This window comes from Phragmites australis, chromosome 15 (genome assembly GCF_958298935.1).
Source record: "Phragmites australis chromosome 15, lpPhrAust1.1, whole genome shotgun sequence".
Classification (NCBI taxonomy): Eukaryota; Viridiplantae; Streptophyta; class Magnoliopsida; order Poales; family Poaceae; genus Phragmites; species Phragmites australis.
Genome location: NC_084935.1, coordinates 27,213,573 through 27,226,007, shown reverse-complemented (window position 1 = coordinate 27,226,007; position 12,435 = coordinate 27,213,573). Strand labels below are relative to the sequence as shown.

Genomic DNA, 12,435 nt, shown 5'->3' with positions numbered 1-12,435 from the left:
AAAGTAAAGATAATCTCATTTCGAAGGGAACAATTTTAGAAATTCTTTTATGACAAAAACTATTAAAACACTGAACGAAAGAAAACCTCTTCTAAAGAGATTCTAGTCTCGAAAAAGAGACTCCCTTAGAGATGGTGCATGCAACCACCAGGCTTTGTATAGAAGCACGATCCCTCCGAGAGAACCGAAGCTGCAAGGTCGCAGTGCAGCATAGTTGTCGGTACAAGAGGATGATCAAAGCTACGTTGGACGCCCGTAGACCTCAACATGAAGGTATATGCACACACCAAAAGACTTCACCATGGATGATGAAACCAAGTTAAAATGTGCCTTAGTTTACTTGTTATGAGTGTTTGATATTGTTATTTATTTGGTTTGATGATCTTCGGTTTTGCATGAGCTTTGATGTGATTTGAATTGATTTGAGATTTCATTTGAGCATATTGATTATGGATTAATTGGAATTGGAGTTGAAAATATGTATTTGTTTATCTCATGGTATGCAGGTGATGGATGCAACTTGACGGTCGACGGTGGGATGATCGGAGCCAAGCGAAATGCTTGGTGCCACACGATCAAGGAGGCCGAGCGGAGTCATGGGTGACCCTAGCTGAACACGTGGAGGTCAAGCAAAGTATTGAAGGCGGATGGAGATGGAGTATTGACAAAGTCAAGCAAAGGGGATGCCGATGCAAGTGACAAGATGACTCGAGGGATCGGGAGTAGGAGAGACTTGCTGACGGTCAGGATCGCATGACGGAGTACACGCATCAACATCGAAGCGCTTGCTTAATGTGTAAGAAGTCGGTGAGTCACGTTTTGAGAAGCGTGCAGGCGGTTTCGCAGTTTGGCCTCAAAACCGTAGGAGGAATGGAGGAGTATGTGGCACCATCACGAAACTTGCATCGAGACGAAACTAAGTCGTGAAGGCGCCATGGCCGTCCGATGAATGGAGAAGAAAATGAATCAAAATATCCTTGGTGGTAGGTATGAGTGTACTACAAGATAAGAGTATTTTCAGGAAAAGCTAAGAAACTTAGGGACCAAGTTTCCTAGGCCTATAAATAAAGAGATATGGCTATAAGAGAGTTTAAACCAGCCACTTAAGCCTTTTGTACCACCCATTTGAGAGCCTTAGAGTTAGGGTTTAGATGAGATAATGATGAGTGCTTAGCCTATGTAATAAATGAGAGTTTTGAGAGTAAATCTTTATAATCCGTTTAAAATAGGGCTGATCTATTTGAGTAATGAAATTTATATTTTTTGCATATGCTTAAATTCCCCTCCTTCTAGTTTCCCTCTATTGGTTCCCTTATAAGTTTTTCAAGTTTTTTTTTTGGTTTTGATTTTTGTTTTGATTTTTGAGCTGAAATTTCAGCATCTTGTTATAGCTATTATGTTGGGTTTATTGGGTTATGTGAAATATATATTTCTATGGCATATATATCAATTTTGTTTATTAGGTTAGTTTGGTTTTTGAAAATTGAAAACCGGATTACAAAGTGAAAATTGATTAGTAACAATTTAGAAACCGAGTAGAAAACTGAATAAACAGCAAAAATCGGTTGTTTCAATTCTTTCTTCAGTTTTTGGATTATTTGCCCACCCCTAGCGCCAAGGACTCTGACCTACTAGCCACTAGACCTAAGCAAAAGCCAGGGCTTTGCTCGGGCCGGGCTGGTCCTGATAGCCGCTAGGTGTCTAGGCGTCTTTAACAATGTTTTTTTTATAAAAAAGATGAGACTCACACTCACACAGCTGCACAGGAGCTGCACGAGTATCTCCAGGGGAGAGCCCAAGGCTCGAATCCGAATCGCTCCCCCGAGAGCTGCCTCCAGAAACCAGTTGGTTCGGCAGCCCTCTCAAATAGCGAAGTAATGGAGCATTGGTTCCATCTCAAAGAAGAAACACGGTTCAGGGCTGTAAACAAAGTTTCGACCGGAATGTAACAGAAAGTAGTAGAACATTACGGTTCACTTTAGTACCGTCGAGAGATTCTAATCTTCCAAATGTAAGACAACGAAGTTGATACAATATTGTATCATAGAGAATCACGGCATATGATCTATTTTCCTTTTGTATGTCTTCCTTGGTTCTTTCACGACTGATTGGAAGACTACGAAGCAATTGCTGTTTCAAGTTTATACTGCTGAAGGTAGAGTTGAGGTCTCTAGCGTTTGTGGCGACTTGCAACTTAGGTCATCAAGCTACGGTGTGGATTCTGGTGTTCAGAGCACGCATCGACCCTGTTATTGTCCGGCAGCACCGTTTCAACGAGCGTTATCTTGAGATACCAAGCAAAGGCGTCATGCTTTCTATATGCGATCGTAGGTGCATGAATATGTCATTGTTACACCTTGGAGGACGAATGCAAGTCTAACAGCACTCGTTACGCACCCTCGTCCATGGATCGTCGTTTCAAGCTGTGCTGCAGGGATGCATGCAATGCATACACAGAGCATGCATTCCCGGTGCTCACTGCTCAGGTCAACAACGCCATGGCTTGGGGTGGGACCAGGATCGGAATTGTGGTGCTTGCTGCTTAGCAAGAAAATTATACAATGGAGAGATACTGCTATGACAATCACAGCAAGACATTCTGATAACTCTGTGACGCACTTCTCTCCAATTTGCAAGCAAAATCCAACTCACTATCTCACACATCTGAAGTTACATCAGTGCATGATCATTAGAAACTGTCCGAAATGGCAATACTACAAAAAAAAAACCTCCAGAAAGGAGAAGGAAAATAAAGAGAAACTAGAATCTAGGGCAACTTTCCATCGCCACTCTCCAGTTTCCACAGTAGCAGCCAAGCAGGCTGTTGCTTCACACTTACAGTTAACTCACAGAGCAGTGTTACGTTTCTACACTGTCTTTCACATGTTCCACGAGAATCCGGTACCGTCCTGGTCCCCCATGAACAGCCCGCTTTCCACCAGTTCGTTAGTAATGAGAGGGTCGAGCTCATCCATTTCGTGGAAGGACTCGGCTTTAGAGGTTGCGGCATTGCCTCCAGTAGCAGCGGCTGGAATGCTGCTAACCGACTTGAAACTGTTGCTTCTGCTGGGGACGATGCTGGCTGTACTGTTGATAACATTGCTAGGCCCGGTTCCGACTGCAGCTGCACCCTTTACCATGCCGTTGTTGACTCGCCGTGCCTGCTCTCCAGAAGCAGCACTGTTGGTGTTAGCAGCACCTGATGCGAGACCACTGTTTACATTGGGGGTATCTCGAGGTGGTTGCCGCACCAAAGCTCGGCTGTTAGTGTTCTTAACTTCTTGCAGCAGCTGGTGAATCACATGCTGCTGGTATTGTGGGCTCACACTCAAGCCCTGGTGATAGTTCTGCTGGGGCATTGGATGCTGAAATGACACAGTACGTTGGAACTGCGCAAGTTGCACTTGGCTAGGTCCATGGAAGGATCTAGATGCTTCCAACTGTATGCCATTGTGCATTGCTGCAGGACCTTTGAAGGCACTGGACGCTTCCTGCCGAAGTAGACTCTGATTTGCACTGGAGCTTCTGAGCATATTCTGGTAATTGTTTAGAGCTGCAGCATTCTGTGGAGTATTATTACCAACTACTCCAACACCAGGAGTTCCGTTGTCCACATGGGCACTTATTTCTTGTTTGACCCCCATGACTTTGGTGGTGCTCTGGTCATTGGGAAGAACAGCAGCAGCCATGAGTTGTTTTGCATCATGCGGATTCTGTACAGGAAGCTTTGGTACAGTTGGTTTGCCATACTTGTTCAGGCCCTCTGCAGATGAACACAGAGAACATTAAAAGAACACCACAGTTTGATAGGGCAAGCAGGAACTGCTATGCATATCAGAATATTAATGTATTTTCCGGACGGAAAAGCTACAGTCTTTGCTACTGTCCACATTCTCTCTTTAACTGTTATGTTACTTTTACCCTAAAAAAACTGTTATGTTTTAGTTCGAAAAGAACTGTTTTGTTACTTTATTGCTTTGCTATCACTAGCAGCAAAAACAAATGAAGCAACACCGATCGTAGATAAGATGCTTAACTTCCCACTACATACACTTTGTGTACAGACACCACTAGTGTTTCTTCATTTTCTTCGAATCTCTATAACTCACTATAAACTTGTCCAGCTCCATTTAGTCAAAAAACAACTGAGTTTACCAAGTTATCACATAGCATTGGCTGAATTTGACCCTTTATGGTTCAAAAGTAGTTTCTAGTGCTGTAGGTTTTTCTCGTACAACAGAACTTGGGCTAGCAATTCAATTTTTCTAAAGAAATTATAGAATATAATTCAATACCATTGACTACCATCTTCATGCAAACAGTGGACAAAACTTGGTCAGGAACCTCCTTTACAAAAACATATTCACACAGCTAAATGATTGGCAACTAGGTGAGAACTGAAGACAGTGACTGGGGAGCGTGATCATACCTATAGGACCAAGATTATTCTTGTTGGTGAACTCAATCAAGTCCTTCATGTGATTCACCACCTCCGATATCTAATAAGGCAGATAGTCATCAGTGTCCTTGATGCATATGAGTGTACTGCTTGATGCATATAAGGAACAATGCAATACTCATGCTAATAATTACGTAAAATCTCAGTAGGAATTATAGGATAATATTGAATAAAGTAGGTAGTGCAAGGGAAACTCTATACCTGCAGGCAGCGAACATAACGTTTAGAAAGTCCATGTTCATTTAAGGTGTGGTGCTCCAGATTTTTTGCTAGTTGCCGCGATGCAGTCACAAACCTAATGGTACAAAAGAAAATTATATCTTTGCATTGATAAGACCAGAAATAAGATTGCTCCAGATATAACCTGACACATGTTTTTTTATTTATCATGCTAAAAGATCACTGGAAAACGGATGTTACAGCATTGAACACTTAGTAGGTTCACTAACATGTTGCAAATGGTTTGTGCATCATTGTTTGACACCCCAGCAGGACCACTTTCAGTGGTAACAGCTTGGTATTTATGAGCAACTTGCAGAAGATTATTCACCTGAAAAGGCAGAATAATGTGTAGAAGATAAAATATCACAGCCACTGAAGTTAAAAAATATGACATGCAAAAGAGTTACACTTACGTAAAACAGGGAATATGCACTTAGGATGTACCCTCAAAGAGTACAGATTAGAATTAAGACTATCATGAATCACGGGTTAAAATATAATATTTGATCTTCTCTGGGGTTTTGTGCAGTGGTCTGGAGCTCCAGTACATATATGAAAAATGGTGAAGAAACCAAATAGCTGTATAGCTGTGAGATAAGACTGGTGGTGATAAGAAAGAGGCGTTCCATGACCCAACATACACACACACACACATAAAACCAATACTACTATATATCAAGGCAAAGGGAAATATATTATTCACAGTTTTGTAGCCAAATTAAACAGGAACAGCGTGCTGGTCTAAGAACACCTGTGGTGCTAGAATCCTGCGAGTGATATACTCATCATGTCTTCGTGAACAGAACTCCCAGGACATGATCTGCATAATTCACAGGCAATCAGCAGCTAAAAATGATTATCAATTGCCCCTCACTTAAATGATTTACATGTCTACAAATGCTACACATAACATGGACATGTTACCAAAAATTGCAAATGGCATGTTCAAGGTACTAAACCAAAGCAACATACCTTTAACTCTGGTGTGAATATGATTCTCAAGTGTCCCTCGTGTGTAACATGTAGATGTTCGTAAACACTCTTTTGAACAACTTTCGTATGCTCCAGCAGCATTAGTCCACTAGGTAACCAGAATTCATTGGGCATGTCGAGGAATAGGTATTCATCTATAACACCGTGGTCAAATCTAATTTGACAGAGTCTAGGAAGCACTTCATAGGTAGCCTCTGGATCAGACATAAAAGGGCAATATTAGCTGAGTGGGCTCGATGACGAGACATGAAATCGAATACAGGAAAACATAAAATAAATCATAGTTTACGAAAGTAACACGCTGATATTATGAGGAACAAATAAAAAAGTTACTTGAGAAAGAGATGCTAAGTTGTCCATCAATGTTATGGTAGTAATATTTGCACAGAGCACAGAAGATAAGTAGATGACACAAAATCACAAACTGATCTTGCTTTACCACAAATTCAATGTGAAAAAAGTACACACTACTGGGATGGCACCATGCTGTTCTAAATATTCTTCATTTGTAGTTGATCATCCATTCCTTTCAAATGCATGTCCAGTGGGTAAAATCTTGACCAAGCACTGTATTCATGAAATAATTTTTATTCGTTCTTGATGCTTATGCACAAAACAATATTGCAATCTGTGTTATCGCATACTTGCATCTTTGTTCGTGCCTAAAATAGTAAGGTTATATGTAAACCACAAGAGATTTACCAAAAAGTATAGAGTTTGGTTAACAGATGAGTAAGTGGTTTCAAAGAGGAACTGAGCAAAGTAAGAATTTGAAGATATGAAAGAATCAATTCTCACAGCCATGGAAAGCTTCTTTGATTACTAGGCCCGGCAGGATGGTATTGGTTAAAGCTGTTCTCACAGCCATTCCTATCTATGCCTTGATTGCGATGGATCTGCCTAAGTGGGCACTTCGAGCCATTGACAAAATTCAGCGAGGATTCCTTTGGAAGGGAAGGAAAGATATCGACGGTGGTCATTGTCTTGTGGCACGGGATAAGGTTTGCCGGCCATTTGAGTTCGTGGGACTTGGTATCCACAACTTGGAAAAGCTCGGCTGGGTGCTTAAGATGAGATGGTTGTGGCTGAGGAAAACGCAGCCCAACCGTCCATGGGCAGGTTTTCAGATTTCTGTTCACCAAAACATCCCCCCATTTTTTGCTATATCGGCCACATCCCAGGTGGGCAATGGCTTAAATACCCTCTTCTGGACCGACCGTTGGTTGCAAGGACATTCTTTGGCTGAATTGGCTCCCAATTTAATAGCAGCAGTTCCAAGGAGGTTCATCAAGAACAAAACCATCGCTCAGGCCTTGCATGCTTGATCTTGGGCCCATGATATTCGGGGTGCACTTTCGGTCGTTGTTCTATTGGAATATTTACAACTCTGGGACATTTTGGAGGAGATTGAGCTATAGCTGGAGACACTAGATTCTCACATATGGCGCCACACCTCCTCTGGCCTTTTTTCAACCAAATCAGCTTACATGTGTTACTTCATAGGCGTCACAGGTTTTGAACCTTGGAAACAACTTTGGAAGTCATGGGCTCCTTCGAAATGCAAGTTCTTCTTATGGTTGGCCATTCGTAATTGTGTTTGAACGGCTGATTGCTTGGAACATCATGGACTTCATCATCCTAACCATTGCCCCCTTTGTGATCAAGAGGAGGAAACTATCCAACATCTACTTATTGGTTGTGTGTTTGCAAGAGAAGTTTGGCATCAGCTCTTGGCTCGGCTTGGTCTTCATTCCCTTTCTCCTAATGGGGTTGAGCTTCATTTCGCCGAATGGTGGAGACATGCACACGGAAGAGTTGAAAAACAGCACCACAAGGGCCTCAACTCGCTGATCATTTTAGGAGCTTGGAGTATTTGGAAGCACCATAACGATTGCGTGTTCAATGGTGCATCTCCTAGTGTGTAGGTCGTAGTTAAGGCTATCAAAGAAAAAATCAATATTTGGTGTCTTACCGGTGCCAAGGGCCTAATGGCCTTGTGGTCGAATTAAGGGTTTAATCTTAAGGTTGTTGGTCGCTCCTTTTAAGTCAACGGTGCACGAGTAGTCCACTGTAGGTTACATGCACCGTGTTCTCTCTCTCTCTCTCTCTCTTGATACAAAGATACGTAGCTCTTCTGTGCGTCGAAAAAAAAAGGAATATAGTTTGCCAGAGTTGACAAAAAATCAACTAACCGTATCCTTTCCCCCCATGAGTACTGCAAATGTCACAACGCCATGTATCCTGTAGCATGGACAAAATAGGATTCTATAAAGCGTGACATGAATATACTCATTACATTCTGCATATATAAAAAATCAAGGAATAGTTTCCTTGACATTGACCATAATGCACAGCGGCAAAAGAATCAGCCTTTCCTATTCAGCTATTGCAACAATAAAAATTCTTTACAACAGAAAGCTACACCCATAAATTCTATTTCACAGGCAGTAAAAGATACTTGATGAATTAAATGTGGTGCTCAATAATCCAAGCAGAACTCTATGGAGATGCTAATCAAACTTATTTTGCAATCAAGTAGAAAGTGCTGTTGACCACAAAAGCAACAGCAATGTACCCTCACAGGTAGAAATGCAACTATGAGAACTTTTAACAAACCAGAGCTGTTTGTGGAGTAGAAACTGAAGAATTCCCTCTTTTTTCATAAGAAGACACACACCATCTTTCTCTGGCCCGTGGTGCAAAATATTCCTCAACAAGCTTCTTCCAGTATGTTATGGGATTATTCTACAAGACAGCGTGCGAGTAAATTGTATAGCTAAGAGCTTGTATCTTGTAATCTCATGATCAATATAAACAATGCAGAAACTCACCTCTGGACGATGACGCTTGTGATACAAATACTGCATTAGCCTGCGAGAACAAAGCCCACTCTCGACAGGAGACCTAATAGGTCCAGCTAGCTGCATTCTGGGTTGTGCTAGTGGTGGCCTGAGCTGAGGCTGACGAGGGATGCCAATTTGAGATTGTTGTATCTGAGCGAATGGTTGCAACAACTGCTGCTGCTGTTGTTGCTGAATCTGTGCCAGTTTATCCTGCTGGATCAAACCTTGAAGCTGTGGGTTCTGTTGCCCCTGAAGATGAAGAGAACTCTGACCATGGAGCAGCTGCTGAATGAGCTGATGTTGCAGTATATCATCTTGCCTAACATCAATCCTTGATTTCTTCTGAGCATGCAATGCACTACCAGCCTCAATCACAGGTCGTGATGTAATACTAGAAGACATCTGCTTTTGCACCTGCTCTTGGGGTGGACTTTGCTGCATGATGGAACCATCAATGACTGAAGAGCCAGAGATGTTATTTGATGAAAATGATATTGGGGAGGCAGGAACACGCATGAATGAATCAGTATTCATGATAGTAGTTGGCTGCAACTGGGCACCTCCAGAGAATGATGAGTTGGCATCTGTCATCACCTTGAAGAATCTCGCATAATGGCAAGGCACATAACTGGCAATTACTAATAAAGCTCTTCAATTATTTTTAGCTTGAACCTGTAAAGAAAGAGTAAGTACTAGCGAATTTTTTTGAACCCATGCAAGACGCAATGAAACTTTACAATCATTTTTTTGCTTGAAACAATCAGCAGATATACTAACAGTCCACCAATATCCCATTTCTTAAGTCACAAAAGCATATATAGGCTTTTTTTGGGCAAGGAACTTTGAGGATCAAATAACATACACTAAAATGCCATTGCTGATCCGATCTAGAATTGGAGAAGGCATTAAATTTTAATTTTGAAACAAATCATAACAATTTTCCAACTAGTGTCGAAACATTTTCATCTCTGCAAAAGGTGAGCCTAGCAAAATAGTGCAGATTGTGAAACAGTGATAACAAGCACCATATCAAGACCCGATGGCCTATCTTTTGCAAGAGCTAAAGAATCAAACCCCCTGGCTGATGAGCAAGGGAAGTAACAGAGGATAACCAAGATACAAACCCACCATATTTCTTTAGTGGATCAAACTACAAGAAGGAAACAAAAGGAACCTTGAATCAACTTCAAGATATACCTAAAAGCAATTCGAAGATGTTCATCGGTGGATTAGAGCTACTATCTAACACTAAGATGGAGCACACCTCTCATTGAATATCCAGTGAAACTGGATTAAAAAGTTATAAATTTTTAGCCTACCCAAGACTACTGATTTCTAACGCAAAATCAGTGTTTTACTATCAGGGCTATGGCCAAGCTGTAGCAGCTGCGGGCGTGGAAGTACAGCGCTTCAACGAGCTGGCCAAAGGAGATGGTGCGCCAACGCCACAGCGCACAAGGTAGGAGCAGGCAGCGCCTCAGTGGTAAGGTTGAGGAGGCAGATGCAGGTCTTGGAGAGGGCAAGAGGGTTGGTTGGAAAACTCACCGGCTCGGCGCCGCAGCCCCCCCCCCCCCCCCCCCGGGGCCTGCACAAGATTTCTTCTCCTTTTTTCTTTATTGTTTTCATCAGCTTCCTCCATTCATCGGAGCTACTACATGCTCTGAAGCTATAATCTTCTGCACCAATCTTAGCAAACAAAAAAATTAGCTGAAAGCACTACACTTAACCAGCTAGGAGATACTATACAGCATAAAGAGCAGAGATAAGCAAAGGAATAAACTTGCAAAAGTAATACTGGAAACTCAGAAACGAGAAAAGAAATCATAAGCACAATTGGTAAAATCCTCCAAATACCACTCCAACGACTAAAATCCTAGACCAAAGGATAGAAGAGCATGACAGAGAGTGATGCTAAGTAACTAGCCAGACAGGGATAGCACTGCAGGTGGAGTAAGAAAGGACACAGATTGCTGGTCGGCCCCAAAATTTGCTCTCCAAGGGTGAATGGAACCCTAGCACCGAAACTCACCCCAAACCAAATCGAAACGACAAGCAAGCAATCGAGTTCCGACAGAACAAGCAAGAGCACCATTTCCGCCTCGAAACCCGGAATTCGGGCGAGCGCTGCATTGCGGGAACCCGGACGCACCGACCCCATAAAATCCCATACAAAAATCCAACCAAAAATCCCAAATATATATATATATATAGAGAGAGAGAGAGAGAGAACCGGAAAGAGGATGAATTGCTCAAACGCCGTCACAACCAATCCGAAAAATCAAACACGTTGTCGAAAAGAAACATAAAAATCTCACCTTGCTGCTGCTGCTGCTATTATTTTTCTCTCCTCCTGCTCCTACTCTTGCGTTTGTGTCTTGGTGTGTAGATTCACGGCGCCCGCCGCGGGGTGACCGGGCGCAGCCCTCTTTGACTGCCCTTGACCGGCCACCGGGCAATCCCAGCCGTCAGATCGGGGTGGGTCCTCGTCAGCAGTGACGCGGGGGTGGTTCAGCGAGTGCAGATACATTCGAGCTCACATGTGTATACATATATATATATATAAGTGGATAGGAAATGGAAGAGGAAAAAAAGAAGAAGAAAAAAGAGAAAGGCTTCTGTTAGAACCGGGCCGAAACCCCTCTCTCCTGTCCTCCCTATTCCCGGCCGAGATCCCAGCCCGGCCTGCCTCATCTTCTTTCCTCTGCCCCTAGGCATCTTTCCCTCTCGGCCCGGATTTTCTTCCCGACCTCTTCTTTTCTTTTTCCTGGGCATAGCCCAACCTCTCCTGGCCGAGGCCCTTTTTGCGCGCGCACCTCCTTCCTCTCTCCTCTCTCTATGTCTCTCTGAGTGCAGGCCCCACCAAACAGTGGCGTCCTCAAGCTCTCGCCAGCTCCGTCTGGTTCGAGTCCGAGACACCAACGCTGAAGATCTCGCACCAAGTCCGTGACGAACTTGACGGGAAGCTCTTCCAGAAGGCCGCCGGCGGGTCCGCAAGGACTTGGCCACGGATGGTTCGGGAACCTCGCGCAAAACGACCCCAACTCACACCGGACGAGCTTGCGCCGTGCTGTCTTCCGTCCGAAAACAAGACCCCGAACCGGCAACATCTCCTAACCGAATCCAACTTCAATCCCTCCTTGCCCGAGATATAAAAGGGACGTAGCCCCTTCCCAGAACCCACCGCCCTCGCCTCCCCTCTCTGCGTTGAGTTTTCGCTGCCCCGCCATCGCCGCACGCTTCTCGCCGGTTCCGTCGCTGCACAAAGCCATCGCCAGGCCGCTCCAAGCCGTCCCGGCGCCAGAAAGAACCCGTAAAAACTTTGCATATCTGGATTTTGCACGGCAGAGTTCTTCGCGTGAGGTTTCCGACGCGACGACAATGGCAGCCGCCGCCGACGACTCTGACGACGAACACCCCGAAAAAGAGCCCGAGTTCGTCATCCACGTCGTGGAGGACCACCTTCAAGCCCCGCTCCCCCCCATCCAGATGTACTGGCCGGCGCCGGCGCCTCTCGCAGGCTTTCAGTTCCAGCCTGAGCCTCAGCCGCTGCCCGAGCTTGCTCACGCCGATGCCCCCAAGGAGTGCACGAATTGCTTAATCCTCAAGGTACGTCCGCTGATACTGCAGGTCGATGAAATTACCACGACCGCTACATTATTACAGATCATAAGTTTTTTTTTCGAAAGGAATTACAGATCAGTTAGCTTGTTTTTATTTCGCTCAAAAAGGAGTTTTCTGTTACATATATTACCACTTATATATATATATATACTTGTAATGTTCATGCAGTACGTTCATTGCATTTTGGTGACAATTCTCGTGGGTGTGACGCTGATGATGGCGATGAGCTTGCCAGAGGAGTACAAGAAAGGTTACCGTGGACTTATAATGGCATGCCCCATCCTCATCAATGTGGTT

At 43.7% G+C, this 12,435-nt stretch overlaps 1 protein-coding gene across 6 annotated transcripts; it reads right to left on the bottom strand.

Annotated features, from left to right (window-relative positions):
- Window positions 1–2,578: 2,578 nt before the first annotated feature.
- LOC133892013 (probable transcriptional regulator SLK2) lies at window positions 2,579–11,018 on the bottom strand. 6 transcript variants are annotated; one of them, XM_062332753.1, is made up of 11 exons: window positions 10,833–11,018; window positions 10,063–10,203; window positions 8,506–9,189; window positions 8,291–8,419; window positions 7,867–7,915; window positions 5,654–5,868; window positions 5,433–5,501; window positions 4,909–5,009; window positions 4,661–4,754; window positions 4,430–4,499; window positions 2,579–3,763 (listed from the first exon to the last, which is right to left on the bottom strand). In XM_062332753.1, the coding sequence occupies exons 3-11, from the start codon at window positions 9,106–9,108 to the stop codon at window positions 2,880–2,882; spliced, it is 2,214 nt and encodes a 737-aa protein (XP_062188737.1). In that variant the 5' UTR covers window positions 9,109–9,189; window positions 10,063–10,203; window positions 10,833–11,018; the 3' UTR covers window positions 2,579–2,879. The 6 variants fall into 6 exon arrangements, with proteins under 6 accessions (XP_062188737.1, XP_062188739.1, XP_062188742.1 ...); XM_062332755.1 differs by having other exon boundaries at window positions 10,063–10,193; XM_062332758.1 differs by lacking the exon at window positions 10,833–11,018 and adding an exon at window positions 10,748–10,810.
- Between the last annotated feature and the right edge of the window lie 1,417 nt (window positions 11,019–12,435).

What these genes read in the sequence shown, in the direction of transcription:
- LOC133892013 (XM_062332753.1), bottom strand. Translation starts at nt 9,108, where the DNA reads ATGACAGATGCCAACTCATCATTCTCTGGAGGTGCCCAGTTGCAGCCA. An exon ending in CTACTCCACAAACAGCTCTG is followed by an intron (nt 7,916 to 8,290) that starts GTTTGTTAAAAG and finishes TCCATGCTACAG; the next exon opens with GATACATGGCGTTGTGACAT. An exon ending in GTTATGTTCGCTGCCTGCAG is followed by an intron (nt 4,500 to 4,660) that starts GTATAGAGTTTC and finishes CTGCCTTATTAG; the next exon opens with ATATCGGAGGTGGTGAATCA.